The 17,308-nt window shown below is 45.9% G+C and overlaps 1 protein-coding gene across 1 annotated transcript in view; it reads left to right on the plus strand.

Moving 5' to 3' along the window:
• LOC136587286 (cholesterol transporter ABCA5-like) overlaps positions 1–17,308 on the plus strand; it is a 205,783-nt gene that overhangs the window by 150,536 nt on the left and 37,939 nt on the right. The window contains exons 20-25 of the mRNA XM_066585834.1: positions 5,349–5,515; positions 9,532–9,659; positions 9,883–10,020; positions 11,542–11,655; positions 14,951–15,121; positions 15,942–16,055. Coding sequence (XP_066441931.1) covers positions 5,349–5,515; positions 9,532–9,659; positions 9,883–10,020; positions 11,542–11,655; positions 14,951–15,121; positions 15,942–16,055 — 832 coding nt within the window. The remainder of the gene's footprint in view (positions 1–5,348; positions 5,516–9,531; positions 9,660–9,882; positions 10,021–11,541; positions 11,656–14,950; positions 15,122–15,941; positions 16,056–17,308) is intronic.

Raw genomic sequence — 17,308 nt, forward strand, 5'->3', positions numbered from 1 at the left:
CTGCGGACGTTAATGGGGTTCCATCTCAAAGACTTGTGGATAAGCAAAGAGACGCCTCTAGAGGAGGAGGTGTGCAAGGAGTGGGCCATCCATTGGACCCATGGTTTTCTCAGGGTGTCGGCCTTGTCTTTAATTAGGTGGGTCCCCTGCAAACATATAATGTGTGGATTAATTTGCTTAATATATGAGAAGACTGCCCTCCGCTGGAGAGCGGTACCTAAGCCCTGCACATTCCAACTAAGGCATGTTAGAGACATTGGTATTTACGTAAGCATGGAATTTACACATTTTATCTATACCTATTGAATATAGGAGAGGGGAAAATACTGCCGAGTATTGAAAAATGGGTTGTGTCAGCGCCGACTTGTTAAGAATATTGATAAAGAACAGATTAAAACATCTTAAACAATTAACCCTTGACATCTTGCTTAAATTTTCGCGTAGGTGTCAATAGAAAATGGAGTACAAAGAGAGAAATAGATCAAAAAAACAAAACAATTTAGCTACAATCTATCTAGAAGTAGCAGATGTTGTTAGGATGGGATATCCCGATGGCCTATAGAGGGCTCAATTTGACCGCTAGGCCTTGACTGTGATTTGAGTGCCGCAGCCGTTCAGTTCGCCATCTATAAGTCAGAGGGGTATTGGCAATGCAAATTATAACTGGGTTTAGAGTCCCGCCATAACTGTAACAGGATCAAACGTCTCTCGGTGACTCTGGGTGCATATCAAGCCATTCGAGGGCCTCAGTGGGAGATTGCAGAAAGATCGCCTTTCCTTGTGCCACGATGCGCAAACGGGCTGGGTATGCCATTGAGTAGGGGATATTTCTTTCTTTAAACTTCCTCTTAAAGGGGTTGTCCCGCGCCGAAACGGGTTTTTTTTTTTCAACAGCCCCCCCCCGTTCCGCGCGAGACAAACCCGATGCAGGGGTTAAAAAAGAAAACCGGACAGTGCTTACCTGAATCCCCGCGCTCCGGTGACTTCTTACTTACCTGGTGAAGATGGCCGCCGGGATCTTCTCCCTCGGTGGACCGCATGGCTTCTGTGCGGTCCATTGCCGATTCCAGCCTCCTGATTGGCTGGAATCGGCACGTGACGGGGCGGAGCTACCAGGAGCCGCTCTCCGGCACGAGCGGCCGCATTCAGAAAAGAAGAAGACCGGACTGCGCAAGCGCGTCTAATCCGGCGATTAGACGCTGAAAATTAGACGGTACCATGGAGACGGGGACGCTAGCAACGGAACAGGTAAGTGAATAACTTCTGTATGGCTCATAATTAATGCACGATGTATATTACAAAGTGCATTAATATGGCCATACAGAAGTGTATAGACCCACTTGCTTTCGCGGGACAACCCCTTTAACTTCCATGAAGGTGGCTCTTTGTTTTTGTAATTCGGCAGAAAAGTCAGGGAATATGGAAATCGTTGTGTTGTTATATTTGAGTGGGCCCTTTAGTCTGGCTTGGCGTAATGCGGCATCTCGGTCCCTGCAATTCAAGATCCTTGCTAGGAATGGGCGCGGGGAGGGCTCCCGTTGTGGCGGTTTTGCTGGGACCTGGTGGGCTCTTTCCACTGTGAAGTGAGCGGAGAAGGTGTCGTCGCCCAATAAGCATTTCAGACAGGTCTCGGCAAATATTTCTGGGCGGGAGCCTTCCGATTTTTCCGGCAGGCCTATTATGCGCAGATTGTTACGGCGTGACCGATTTTCCAGATCGTCTGTTTTGGATTGGCAAAATTCTGTTATTCTTATGGCTTTTTTTACTGCCGCAGAAAGTGGGCGCAGGGAGTCTTCTGCGTTGGAGATGCGGTCTTCCATCTCCTGCATTCTGCCTCGCATATTCTGTAGGTCTTGTCTTAGCAAGGAGACGTCAGTCTTTATCTCTTCTATTTTGTTGGTGAGAGAAGATTTGCAGGTGTTAATTGCTTCTAGAAGTTGTCGCATAGTTGGTTCCGGGGGTTGCCCCATGTCGTCTTCAAGTTCTCTCATCTGGGTAGGTCGCGACGCCCGCGGGGTATGATCTGAGTTTTCGGTGCGGGCGAATTCTTTTAGTTTCTCTGCTGCAGAGCCGCTTTTGGCACGTGTACTCATGATAGATGGCGTTAGATTAGTATGGTACTTTATAGAGAGAAGGGGTTTTCCTTCGTCTTTTCCCCCTGCAGCAGCCTAGTGTAAGCAGCTTCAGGCACTGTTACTTGCAGAAAATGTCGGATAGCAGTTCTAAAGATTTGATGCAATTCTCGCAGGATTTAGATGCTATAGACTATAAAGTCCTTGTAATTATGCAGTTGCAGTAATTGTTAGAGGGTAAGGGTCCAATAGATTGGGTCACAATTATACAGGATTTGTCCAAATCTTAAACTGGTCGCGGTGGCAACGGTGGAAGGTGACAGTAGCCTTGCGTGGCGATGCTGCCTGCAAATGGCTATACATTTCTCTCTTGTCGCTCCAACGTCACAATTTGAAGTATACGGAGAGATTAATGTTTCCTGTGGGACCAACTGCTTGTCCGGCAGGTGGATCGCTGCCCGTCTGGGAGTTATATCTTGGGGCAGTCTCCCGTCTCCCCTCCAGGGCGCCGCTATCTAGCGGTGTGGGCAGCAAGCGGTGCTTTCCAGGGGGGGTGAGGAGGATTTTACTGTGGGCTGTTTGCCCAGGTTTACAGTTCCATGAGCTGGCTTTGCAGGGCAAATGTGTTGTCCCCCTGCCCCCACTAGTTACTCACAGTTTGTTGGGGGGGATTTTTCAAGTCCAGTGCTCCAGGGGGACGCCGAGTGTCTCCGTCCGTCCGGCCCCAGTAGATCAGCCTGAATGCGGGCTGCAGATGAGGCGGCCGGACCGGTCGCGGCCCCGATCCCTCTGCTTGAAAGAAGGGTTTCTTGCTTTCCTCCTCTCCCAAGCCGCGATCAGTGCATCGCAGAGTGCCCGGCTCCGCCGGCAAGCGGCAGCAGGACATTATGTAGCGGCGGGGAGGACGGGCGGTCCGTAGTATCCCGCTAGTTCTCACAGCTGACTGTCGGCTTCAGAGGCTGGGAGACGGACCGCGCCCCCGACCTATAGAGGATCGGATGTTCGGCTGCAGGGAACGGCTCCCAGGTGAGCAGGAGACGGGCGGCTTAGCAAACCGCGGCTCCGGTCGGGACCTTGCAGGAGGTACTCCTTGTGGAGGTAGGCACCGGAGGCTCGCGGCTCTCGAGGCCAGGTCCGGGTCGGTTGCCACGGGGCGCCGCAGGCAAGCGGCGGCTGAAGGTTTTGAGGCGACAGAGTGCGGGGTGCTGCAGGCAAGCGACGGCTGGAGGTCTTGAGGCGACGGGGCGACCGGAGCGACAGGCGGACCGCAACCCATGCTCAGGTCTTGCAGCGGCGGTACGACTCCAGTGGCGAGGGTTCGGAGGGTCCCTCTCCGTTCGGGTTGTAACCGGGCGCGGGTTGCCGCCTGGCAGATGAGGCGGTCCAGCAAGCCACAGGTCCTAAAAGGGGGATTCTTGCCGGTTAAGTTGCGCCTGGGTAAGGGAGGACGGGGCACACAAACCTCGGTTCAGCCTGCAGGCAGGTGGGTCAGACAAGTTGGCGCCAAATGAAGAGCGAGAGGGGAGCAGGGCGTTGGCGCCACTTCTCTTCTACCTCGGCCCACGGTCTTGCTGTGGGTGTCAAGAGGCTGTTATTGCTCCCAGCTGCGGTCCAGTTCTTTCCTCAGGATCTAGAGGTCCTTTAGTGGTGTTGTGGGCAACAGGAGTCTGATAAGGCCAGGATTTTATACGGATTCTAGACTTTCCCCTGGGGAGCTGTCCTCACATGCGACTCTCCATGTTGGTCGCTGGCCACGCCCCCCCCCCCCCCCCCTCTTGACCTCTTTTATCGAGTTTGCCATCACCACATCCTCAGGCAGAGAGTTCCACAGTCTCACTGCTCTTACAGTAAAGAACCCCCTTTTATGTCGGTGTAGAAACCTTCTATCCTTTAGACATAGAGGATGTCCCCTTGTTACAGTCACAGTCTTGGGTATAAACAGATTATGGGAGAGATATATATCTGTATGTATATATCTGTACATAGTTATTAGAGCGCCCTCTTGTTACAGCCCTGGTTATAGATAGATAATTGGAGAGATCTCTGTACTGACCCATGATATATTCATACATAGTTATTAGATCGCCCCCTTGTTACAGTCCTATAAATAGATGATGGGAGAGATCTCTTTATTGTCCCATGATATATTTATGCCTAGTTATTAGAGCGCCCCCTTGTTATAGTTCTGGGTATAATAGATGATGGGAGAGATCTCTGTATTGTCCCCTGATATATTTATACATAATTATTAGATCGTAGCCTTGTTACAGTCCTGGGTATAAATAGATGATGGGAGAGATCTATTTATTGTCCCCTGATATATTTATGCCTAGTTATTAGAGTGCCCCCTTGTTACAGTTCTGGGTATAATAGATGATGGGAGAGATCTCTGTATTGTCCCATGATATATCTATACATAGTTATTTGAGCGCCCCCTTGTTATAGTTCTGGGTATAATAGATGATGAGAGAGATCTCTGTACTGACCCATGATATATTTATACATAGTTATTAGAGCGCCCCCTTGTTACAGTCCTGGGAATAAATAGGTGATGGGAGGGATCTCTGTATTGTCCCCTGATATATTTATACATAGTTATTAGAGCGCCTCTTATTACAGTCCTGGGTATAAATAGATGATGAGAGAGATCTCTGTACTGACCCCTGATATATTATACATAGTTATTAGAGCGCCCCCTTGTTACAGTGCTAGGTATAATACATGATGGGAGAGATCTCTGTATTGTCCCCTGATATATATTATACATAGTTATTAGAGCGCCCCCTTGTTATAGTTCTGGGTATAATAGAGGATGAGAGAGATCTCTGTATTGTCCCCTGATATATTTATACATAGTTATTAAAGAGCTCCCTTGTTACACTCCTGAGTATAGATGGTGGGAGAGATCTCTGTACTGACCCCTGATATATTTATACATAGTTATTAGAGTGCCCCCTTGTTACAGTGCTGGGTATAATAGATGATGGGAGAGATCTCTGTATTGTCCCCTGATATATCTATACATAGTTATTAGAGCGCCCCCTTGTTACAGTGCTAGGTATAATACATGATGGGAGAGATCTCTGTATTGTCCCCTGATATATTTTTACATAGTTATTAGTATTCCATGTATGGTCTGACCAGTGACTAAATTGAGGAACAGATTTTGGTATTGGTTGCGATGGACCTCTCACTAGTCTCCATGAATCCCCCCCCATATTTGCTGCAGTATGGTTATTTGCACACTTTAACGTGACATTTGCTTCTCTGTTTCAGGTCGCTCTTTCTCTTTGTGTTCTTAGCTGTCCAAATAGCAATAAACATTGTCCACTGGTACCACCACAAATCCACCAATATCAGACTCTCCCCTGATCTGTACTTCCTCCGTCCGGGACAGAAGAGTCAGAAGTATCTCACAAGTCTTTTGGTGCAGAGCTCCACAGGTAATGCAGCTAATATCAAATGTTTGCAGCAATTAGATAGGCAAGGGGCTTTTTTGCTTGTAGGATTGTAAAAATATTCAATATCTACTGTAATATAAGATATTCCTTTATCCAAGATTACAATTTTTATGGGTCCAATGACCAATGCTATTCATTTCTAAGTTCCTTCTTGATAAAGATCCCTCCATTGCTTTATGGTTATAATACATGAGATCTGCAGAGGTTATTCCCATGTCATACAGTGATGTCAGCTAGGATATGCCATAACGTTGTTTTGGTGGGGTTTCCATCTCTGATCCTCCATGATCCTGAGAATGAATGAGACTCGGTGATTGATTAGTGTTGCCTCCTCTTCACTCCTTCTCCAACCACTTCATTCTCAGGACCGTGAGGGGTCCTACGGTTGGACTCCCACCGTTCATGAAGTGATGGCGTAACTTACTGATGCACCAAGTACTGCAATCCTCATGAATGCATTTGTGTTTCTCTCTATAGCTTTTATGTTTCAAAAGGTTTTATTGAATTTAAACTTGCAGTTGGCAACACTCGGAGTCCCCGCGCAGGGGGCTAAGGATATTTTGCAGTACAGAGCTCTCACAATTCAGGCGAATGTGCATTATTAATATTGGGAAGGTGTTAGGGTGGAGAGGGGGGTGGGGGAAAGGTTGAGGCTTCTTGATAGCATAGCGATCTTGTCAGCAGGGCAGGGTGGGTGGTAAGGCGGGGGGGCTGGGAAAGGGAGGAAGAGGGGGGAAGGGGAAAAACGTTAAAAGGGAAACAATAAACATTAACAAAACTAAATATATACAGGGTACAGTTTTTAGGTATATGTTCATGTGTAACGCCATCTCGTTTTGCCTTGTTTTTAGAGGGGGGGGGGGCTGATCTCGATGTCATCCACCCATTGTTGTGTTGTGTCTTAATGGCTGAATGGGTATGCGGGGTGGGACTGGGGTCTATTTTGTTGTTTTTGGGGTGTGACCTTTCCATTTTTCATTTACAATCTTACCACGTAGGTCAAGTTTGGTATGTTAATATGTGTTATCCATGGATTCCACACCTTTTCAAATTGCTGGACCATGTCCTGTCGTATGGCAATGAGCCTCTCGTTTATGAGGCCTTTGTTGATGCGGTTTTCCAGCCGCTCGTATGGGAGTGTCGGTTTGCGCCACTGTTGTGCTATAAGGATTCGTGCTGCCATTGTAATATATTGAAGAAGTTTAAAGGGGGCGTTACGCATTCCAGCCGGTTTGTCTCCCAACAGCAGCACAAAAGGATTGGGTCTAAAGGGGGTGCCGCTCACTGTGGCTATAAGATGGGAGACTCTTTTCCAGAGTTCCTGTGCCACCGGACATGTCCACCAAATGTAGAGCTGTGAGACGACCTCACTACATCCTCGGAAGCACTGACTGGATGTCTCCGGGTAGATTGTGTTTATTCTTTCTGGTACTAGGTATGCTCTATGGAGAACCTTCAGGGATGTCTCTGTTAGGGAGACCTGCCAGCTGTTTTTGCTCAAGGTCTCACAGCAGTGGTGCCATCTCTCTATTGATAGGGATGAGTGTAGGTCAGATTCCCACTGTAACATGTAGGAGAGTTAAGAGTCTCGTAATGATGTATTTAGCATGTTATAGAAGTGGGAAAGAATGCCAGGATGAGTGGGGCAGAATTTACACATTGCCTCCATCTGGGTCATTTTTGCCTTCGTGCCGGAGGGCAGAATAGAGGACCAATAGTGGAAGACCTGGGTTTTTCTCCACCATTCTTGTGGGGGTGGTTTGTATTGGTTGGTAAAGGTAGACATCTAGGTCAGCTTGTCATGAATTAGGAAGTCATACAAGGTCGTCAGTTTGTTTGTTTTCCACCACGTGAATTGGGTTCCCTCCAAGCCCGGTGGGAACTCTTGGTTGTGTAGTAAAGGGGTGAGAGGAGAGGGGGTGTTCTTGGTATTAAGCTTGAATCTGACTTGTCGCCAAAGTAAAATGGAGTAGAAAGTGAAGGGTGAGCTTGATTCGAGCCCGGGCGGGAGGGGAGTTTTTGTCCAGAGAAGAGCTGGCCAGGTATTTGGGGTAAATTGAGATTCTTCAATTGAAGTCCACAATGGGGATTGGCGACCGGCATAAACGGGTAGGATTTGTGCCATGCGGGCGGCTTTGTAATATTTCGCGATGCAGGGTACTGATAGGCCACCGTATTTTTTGTGTAAGCACATAATAGATTTGGGAATTCTGGGTTGTTTAGCTTAGCTTATTGTTGGTGTTACCTGTCAGGATTCCCGTAATGTTGGGGTTTTCCCGTATGGCAATTGCCAGAGGCTCCATTGCCAGTGCAAAAAGAGCGGGTGAGAGTGGACATCCTTGTCGGGTGCCTCTGAGGATTTGTATCGGGGCTGGCAGGGTCGATGGGATTTTAAGAAATGCTGTAGGTTTTGAGTAAAATGCTGAAATTATTTTTAGGAATGGGCCTGCAAATCCCATTTTGTTAAGGGTTATTTGGAGGTATTGCCATGATAGAAAAAGCCTTTGATTCTCTATGTCTAATGCTAGGACCGACATGGGGGTGTTGGTCTTGTTTGCAATGTGGATGAGGTTAAGAATTTTTCTAACATTGTTGGGTGCTTGTCTACCTGGGATGAAGCCCACCTGGTCTCGATGCACTAGTGAGGGGAGTATTCTATTAATCCTATTTGCTATAATGGAGGTAAATAATTTTAGATCTACGTTGAGAAGGGGAATGGGCCTATAGTTAGAGGGGAGAGTGGGGTCTTTTCTTGGCTTTGGGAGGGTTGTGATCAGGGCTTGTAGGAAATCTGGGTGAATGTGGCCTTTGTGTAGGATGTAATTATAGAGTGCAGTTAGGTGGGGTTTTAATATTGGGGCAATTTTTTTGTAGTATAGGGACGTAAACCCGTCTGGTCCTGGGGCTTTGCCTCGTTTGAGGCGTTTGATTGCCCAGTCAATGTCTTCGTCTGTTATGCTAGCATTAAGGTCTGAAAGTTTCGATTCTGTCAGATGGGGTATTTTAAGTTGGGAGAAGAAGTCTGCGATTTGGTTCTCTGCTGGGGTTTGTTGGTTTCTGTATAATTTTTGGTAATATTGATGGAAGATTTTGTATATTTTATCAGGGTTTGACGTGATGTTGCCTTGCTTTGTCTGGATTTTGTGGATTGTGTTGATAGTTTGTTTTTCCCTGAGCTTTCTTGCTAATAGTCTGTCCGGTTTGTTTGCGTATTGAAAGTACGTTGCCTGCGTCCAGGCTAGTGCTTTTTCTGTTTTGTGGGACAGTAGCATGTTCAGTTCCATTCTGGTGTCTTGTATTGATTTTCTTAAATAGGGGGAGGGGTGTTCTAGTTTGCGTATTTTATGTTCTAAGGTGTTTTGGACTCTGGTTTTCCCTTTTTTTTTGTGAGGCCATAGCTATCAAGGTTCCCCGTATCACAGGCTTGTGGGCTAACCAACGGATGTCTAGTTCTGTGTCCTCTGGTGTGTTGGGATGGAAATACTCTTCTAGTTTTTGCTGTAGCGTGTTGGTTGTTGTTGGGTTGGTGAGGAGGGCTTCGTTAGTCTCCATGTGTATGGTATACGTGTTTTTGGTGATAGTAAAAATTCAGCTAGCACTGCGTCGTGGTCTGACCATGCGCTTATTTAGTGGCGAGAGTAAGCTAGTAGGGGAAGGGTCTGTGAGTTAGTAAGGATCCAGTCTAGTCTGTAATGGTGCTTGTGGACTGGGAAAAGTATGTGTATCCTCTCTTTGCTTGGTTAAATTCCCTCCAGGTATCAGCTAGTGTCAGTAGCTGGAGTGCTTCCTTGAACCTTTTTCTTAGTCCTCTGTTTCTTGTAGGGTGGACTTGGGATGTGGAGTCAATGCTAGGGTCTTTGGTTAAGTTAAAGTCTCCACACCAGATAATTCTGGTATATTCTAGTGGGATGAGGATATCGCTGATGGCTAAGAACTCTCTATAGCTTTTAATGTGTTATTGGAACATGCATGTTTACATCTGTACATTTCTGCTATAGGGGATAAAATAGAGGACTTAATAGATGCGCTGAGGAACCAGAAGATCAAAGTGGATCTCATGAATGGAAGTGACTACATTTCTGTTGCTCCTCACAATGGGGCTCTTGATGTCTCCAGTTCAGGAAAGGTATGAGGGCGTAAGTAGGGAGCAATACGGGCTAATCGCCTACATTTTATGGAAGTAGTGTGCTAGAAGATAGTTTGTATACACATTTTTCACTATAGATATCTTGTGTCACCCCTGTGGACCTTCTTTATATCCACCCACCCCTTGTACAGTATGTGTAAGACCTTACTGTTGGACACTTGTCTCTACCCCCTAAACTGTCTTGTACTTGTATGTCTTCTAGTACTTCACGTATGAAGCTGTATTTAATAGCAGCATGGTCCACTCTCTACCCGTCCTCATTAACACGATCAGTAATACTCTGCTGAGACAGCTGCACATGAATGAGAGCATCCAGGTGTGGAGCAGCCCGTTCCCACAGGTAAGCCGCGGATCGATGTAAAGTGGACCTGCTGGAGTGTGTCTATTTCACCCTGTGCATTGATCCATGTCGGTCTGCCCATTACTGTCCTCATTGCCCCCCACCCGCGCGCGCGCGCACACATACATATATATATATATACACACACACACACCTCCTGCAGTTTGTTTGTTTGTTCATTCATGCTTCTCCCCACCACCACCTCCCAAGACTCCCCACCTTCTGTCCATTCCTTCTGCAGTTCCCCTCTTCCATCTTTCCATCTAGGGATGTTCAGGAAATCCCTCTACATTCCTGAGGCGGTGTCACCCTTTTTAGCACGGGTCTCTGCTTAATAGGCAGGTCATATCACAACAAGATTAAGGATCAATCCTAGCTCCTTCCATGTTTATTGTATTGTCGCTGAGGTCCAGCACATCACATCTCCCTGCCTGTCCGTGTCCTTAGCCCCTGTATTTACACACGTGGAATAGAAAATCCCAGTGAAGTCATCACTGAAACCAAGACTTCAGGAGCAAGTTGTTACAGCTCCCTCTACTGGCTGAGGATGTGCATAGATGATATGCAAGAAACCTTGAATGTTCAGTGTTATAGACGTGCTCACATGATCGCAGCTTCTAGTATTTTTGAAGTCAAATCAGAATCAATGAATTTTAATAAAATAGAAAAGCCTCATTGGTCTAAATATATATATATATATATATATATATATATAGTAATAATATGAAAAATTACAGAATTAGTCTTTTTTTATAGTCCTCCCATAAATTAAAATAAAATTATATGTTCCCCAAAAAGTGCCAAAAAACTGCAACCCATTCTGTAAAATCAAGTCCTCATGCGGCAGCACAAGTCCTCTTAGAGCAACTAAAAAAGGTCTGGGCCTCCAAATTTATATTGTCATAAAAACAACATTTTTTAAAATAAAACCTGGCAAACGCACTAAAAGAAAAGAAAAAAAATTACCTCACTGTAGTGGTAACGTTTTTTTCAATGAAGATGCCGCATCATTTATACCAAAAACTTTGACTTAGGGCGCAGTCACATGGGCGTTTTTTCACGTGTAAAAAAGATCGCACTGTATAGAACCAATGCTTTTCAATGGCAGTGGTCACATGTGCGAAATTTTCAAGCGCATGCATTTAAACGTCCGTGTGACTGAGCCCTAAAAGAAAGTAAAAGATAGTGACAAATTTGCAGTGTTTTTTTCCATTAATTCTACCCCCCCCCCCCATGCAAAAAAAAAAAAAGTTATCTAATAAATCAACCCCAAAAATGGTGCTAATAAAAAACTAAAACTTTTTCCACAAAAAACAAGCAATAGTACAGGTTTGGTGAAAAAATAAGAAAAACTTCTGACTCTTGGAATGCCATAACATTTGATGGAGTATTTGAAGCAATCTGGTTTGGTCCTTCAGGGGTTAATTGGCCATATGCAGCATGCACTGTAGATACACTACTGTATATCAAAGCCCGAAGGTAAGAATGTGTGATAATTAGATGCCATGTTATACTTTATAGGAGAATTTGGAGTTAAACTTCAGAACCACTCTGTACTTTCTGGTCATTTACCTGGGCATTATCGCTGCCGGCATGCTGCCATATTTTGCCATGGAAAACACATACAACCATAAGGTAAGAATTATAATGACTGCTTCCCTTCACCACACTGAATGTTACTACGTGTGTGCCACAGGGCTGTCATCTGATTTATCACAATGCACCAGTCATGTTAACAATTGCTACATTTATAAGTGGAGTGCTAGGCTAAAGGCCCATTTACACGCAACGATTATCGCTCAAACGAGTGAAAGTGAACAATAGTCGTTACTTGTAAACGCGCGGCCATCAGGCACTATTCATTCACTTGTCGTTTATCACTGAGTTTCAGCATAAAAATAGTCTCTAGTTCATTCGCTTGTCAAGTTTAAATGTTGTTTGTTCAGTCCTTCAGTCTTTCAGAAGACTTGAGGGGAGCGCTGACTGTTTGCCCCCTAAACACAATGACCCCTGCTGCAGAAGACAATGGCTTCTTCGCACTAATTACCCCTGATGAGAGATTCTTCGCATAAACACGCGCCCACCTGAGCAAACAACACATACAGTGCTCACATAGCTGATGAGGGGAATGGCGAGGATTATCTTTACGTGTAAACGCTCAACATTTGAAAGCAAAAAAGTCATTCGTTCGTTCAAATAACAATTATTGCATCTAAATGGGGCATAATACACAGAGGATTACAACCTAAAGCAAATGCTGGCCGGTACAACAGCAGGATGCATTGTGATTAGGAAGGTGCAGTACAAGTAATATACTTGCTGTGGAGGCTGAAATATAGCAAATCTCATTCATGCTATCATCTGTGTTGGTCTGATTTGGAGAGCCATAAAGCTGTGCTGTTCATTATGACAGTAAGGCTGGGTTCACACGGGGCAGATTTGCCGCAGAAATTTCGTGCGGAATTTCGCCGCGGCAAATCCGCCTGCGGCCGCTAATCCCGTGATTGCCAGCCACAGCATGTCCATTTTTTTTTCCGCTGCGGCCGCGCTCTCCTCTATGGGAGCGCCGGCCGCAGCGTAAGAGCGAGCAGCCAGGCCGCTTTAAAACCGCCGCGGGTTTTGAAGCAATGGTTCTCCCAGCAGAAATCTCGGGGTTTTTCGCTGTGGCCAAACCGCATGATTTCCATCGGGAATCCGCTGTGTGTGAACCCAGCCTAAAGGAACAGAGCTGATGTGGATCACCGCCTCACTACAGCGTATCCCAGCTCACCTTTGGGCTTGCTCACACAAACGGAATTTTCGCACTGCTAGCAGCACACAGAATGCGCTTCTATTAGGAACCAATAGGTTCATATAGATGCGCTCACATGAGAGCATGTTAGGCGTGCGGAACGGTGCGCACCTAACAAAGTTAGGACATGCAAATGTAGGTCACATGTAGCTTTGTGGTGTGCTCAAAAGATAGGACCTGACCTATCTGTGCTGCGCAGGACTTTCCATTGACTCCTATGGGGAGCTGGATAGTGCGCAGCCCGCATCTGCGATCGTGTGAACTGGCTACTTCAAGTAGCTGGAAGCAGCCCATTCACTGCGATCTTTACAGCGATGTTAGCAGCCATCTTTTTGCACTGCTCGCAGCACAAAAATTACGTTCTTCTGAATGAGCCCTTATCATCAATTCTGCAGCAGGGTGAGCAGAACTGGTGTTTAGCTTCTGGGAATAAATACAGTTGTGTAAATTCACTGACAGCAAGCAGTGATTTTGGAAAAAGAGTGAAGTTCAGAGAGAACCAGAAATCCTCTCCAAACCCTGAATGATGCGGCCTTACTTTCTCCTCCCCGCTCCTATAAAATCATACCGCTCTTATTTCTCCGCGCATGGCGCTGGCTGAGGCTGCTTTGTGAGGGACAAGTTGTACTTTTCAGTGGTATTTAATGGACCATATAATGGACTGAAAAACCTTAAAATTTGGGGGAAAAAAACACAATTTCACCATCTTTTGGTGGGTCTTGTTTTTACGGGGTACACACTACAGGAGTAATGACCTGATAACTTTATTCTGCGGGGCAGGGCTATTACCACAATACCAGACGTATTTAGTTTTTCCTATATTTTTGTTGCAGGACGGCCTTTGGTTTCTCTTGGTACCATTTTGAAATACATACTACTTTTTGAATGCTTTTTATTCATTTTTCTTAGAGGCAGGGCGTTCTAAAAAGTGCAATGAAGGCATTTAGTATTTTTTTCCAACAACGTTCCCCATGCGGGATCAGTAATGCATTATTTTGATAGATCACACTTTTATGGATACAGCTACACCAAACATACATTTCGGAATATAAATACGAGAAATACATAATAGTAAATCTTTTTTTTCACTTTTACTTTCTTTTAGTCCCCATGGGTGACTTGAAATTGCAATCTTTTTAGCACTTACCATATACAGCGATACTTTAGTATTGCAGTATATAGTATTTCTGTAGGCATTTTATTAAAGGGGTTGTACCAGAATCAATAGTTATGCCACAGGATAGGGGATAACTTGCTGATTGGTGGGGGTCTCACCGCTAAAACCCCCAGCAATCCTGATACCAGGGGTCTTGTGTTCTCTGTCCTCCTCACTGCAGGCTCACTGCACCCCCCACAGTGAGGAGGAGACTGAATGGAGTATCGCTTGCGGAAGCATGTTGCTGCTCTGTTAATTTTTAATGGGACTGCTGGAGATAGCAGAGTAGCAAGTGCTCAGGTAGTTCTGTCAGCCCCAATAAAATGGATGGAGCAGCGGCTGCACATGCCCAACCTGCACTACATTCGTTCTGCACTCATCACTATGTGAGGAGATAGGACCCCGCAGTGACAAGCAGAGGGGAACACGGAACCCTCGTATTTAGGATTGGTGGAAGTCTCAGTGGTGAACCCCACAGCTCATTAAGTGTTCCCTATCCTGTAGATAGCGGATAATATGTGATACAACTCTTGTAAGTCAAGCCACAGGTCCATCTTAATAGGAAGAAATACATGGCAGCCCTGGGGGCCTTCAGAAGCCCCTGGATTGCCATGACAACCGAACAGCACCTCCGTATCCCATCGTGGGGGGTCCTTTGTGACCTCCAAACTCTAATCGGGGCATTTAAATATCAATATAGATCGTGACATTTAAAAGGGTTAACAGCTGCAATTGGTGTGAATGGCTGTTGCGGGTGGGTGTCAACTGTCAAAGACCGACGGCACCCACCATGTAGAGAGCATGCTCGACTCCTGTACCTGCTCCATATAAAGCCCGCTGTTGGAGGGTATACATGTATGTCCTTTATTGTCAGGAGGTTACGGTAAGTATAATTACATCCCTGCGTACATTCTTGAACTTTGTAAGTGATTGCATACAGCTTGTAAATGGGTAATTCTTATTGATGTGGTTTCCTTTGCCAGGTGAAAGCTTACACTCAGCTGAAGATGGCTGGCCTTTACCAGTCTGCCTACTGGGTTGGTCAAGCTGCAGTTGACATGCCCTTGTATCTTCTCATCCTCATCATCATGCTGGGCACCTTGTTCATATTCAACAAAGGAATCCAATTGTATGTTGGGACATTAATCACCTTGGTAAGTGAATTACAGAGCGCTATGTACTATACATTGGGAATAGCTACAGCATAACAATATGTATCTGTGAAGTGGTGTGAGCTCATATGTTAATTAGGCCTCGTTCACACGGGTGACATGGCATCGCTGCGAGAAAATCACAGTGATATCGCATCACTGGTTTGTGCGATATCGCTGCTATTTCTCGCGACTTTGTAGCGCTACAGTGTCGCATGTGGTGGTACAAAGTCATGTGAATTTGTAGCACCACTTGCGAGGATTTTCGAGGGAGGCTTGAAATACAAGCCCTTCCCTGAAAATACACCGTAGCTGAAGAAAAAAAAAATACATCAACTGTCCCGCGCTGTCAGACGGCTGCATCTTCTCCCCGGGGTCCCCCCGGCAGTGATCTACTCCTCTTTTGGCCAGGGATTCAAAAATCCCCGCCTTCTGGAAGCGCTGGCTGTGATTGACTAAGTCTCAGCCAATCACAGCCAGCGCTCGATGAATGGCAGTGATTGAACCAATCACAGCCATTCATTGAGTGCTGGCTGTGATTGGCTAAGCGTTCCCAATGAACACTCTGTGCAAAAGGGTCTTAACTCCTTCATAGCCAAGGACTTTGGTGCCAAAGTGTGCGCTGTCCTCTGAAGATTACGTCGCCACTGCAAACCCGCATCCTTTCCCAGTGCCATGCGTGCGCTCTCCCATAAACAGACGCACATGGCACTGTGAAAAGATGCGGATTTGCAGTGCTGGCTTGTTTTCAGAGCAGGACACCGCTGGATTTAAAGTTCATCATTTCAGTGAATCGTGTCGTGACCTTGTGTTCTTTTCTCAGACATTCTGCTTGATCGGCTTTGTTCCGGCTTCTGTGCTCCTGACCTACGTCGCTTCCTTTACCTACAAAAAAATTAGTGATACTCATCAGTGGTGGTCAATATTGTTTTCAATGGTATGTACTGCGCTGGTAACGTACTTGTCAGCCATTCATATACATGTAGTTGAGTTGAATGTTTCATTTTTCTTCCTGCCGCTGCAGTGTTTTGGGGTACATGGAATGTATTGGGCTAACTTACTGTTGTATTAAAACCCCCACACAGGAATTGTTCAGCAGGACACAGTGGGATTTGCTGTCCTGCGGAAAATTCTGCACCAAAATCTGCAATCCTAATGTTTGCATTTTGATGCAAAATTGAAAATGACGCATTCCTGTCGGCTATCCCACATTAAAATCCGCATTAAGGCTATATTCACATGTCAGAACTCACCGCGGAAAAATTCCATGTAAATTCCACCTCCAAAAGCCGCATCTTTTTGACATGGATTTTCATGCAGATCCGCATGCGCGATTTGCCTGGTCAGTGGACAAAATCCGAATGTGGAATTTCAAGGCGGAAGCTATGCAAAAGCTACAAAGAAGTGACATTTCACTTATTGATGTGGAAACCCACTGAAACTAGATTCTAAGCGCTGGAAATCCACATGTGCATTTTGCCCATTGATAGGGCAAATTGCGTATGTGGATTCACGCGGAAAACCGCGCCAACAAGACGCGACTTTTGATGTGGATTTTAGAGGCAGAATTCAAGCGTCATTTTTCAAAGTGAATTCCACTGTGTGAACTTCGGGCTTCTGCCCACGGCCAGATATTTGCTGCAGAAATGGGAAATTGATTCTTCCTCCACGCTTGCGGAAACCAATTGCAGTTTCTGCAAGCGGAGGAGAAATCACAGCATGCTCCATTTTTCCGCGGATTCTGCACAGACAGCTTCCATTGAAGTCAGTATAGATGAAAACAGAAGACAGCAGGTACGCACGGGCGCCGCCGCTCCCAGGGCCGGATCCTGCTGTGGGATTCCACATGTGGAGTCCGGCCCTGCCGCGTGCAGCCGGCATTACGCTGGTGCACGAAGATTTTGGTGTGGATTTTTGTTGTGGCAAATTTCACTGCGTGTTGCCGAAATGTTCAGTGTTGCGGAATATGCTGCCCCGGAATCTGACACCAAAACACACGCGGCTAACTGCAAAATTCTGCCGAAAATTCTACATCAAAATCCGCAATTTTAAATTTTGAATCCGAATCCACACGTTAGCAGTGGGCACTTTGGTGCTGAACATTCCGCGAGAGAGCATCCATCCTGTGTGAAAGGTCCCTAACACACTGGGCCAAACCCAGCTTTGCTACGTTAGGTTAGTTTCACACGG

This window comes from Eleutherodactylus coqui, chromosome 13 (assembly GCF_035609145.1).
Source record: "Eleutherodactylus coqui strain aEleCoq1 chromosome 13, aEleCoq1.hap1, whole genome shotgun sequence".
NCBI lineage: Eukaryota > Metazoa > Chordata > Amphibia > Anura > Eleutherodactylidae > Eleutherodactylus > Eleutherodactylus coqui.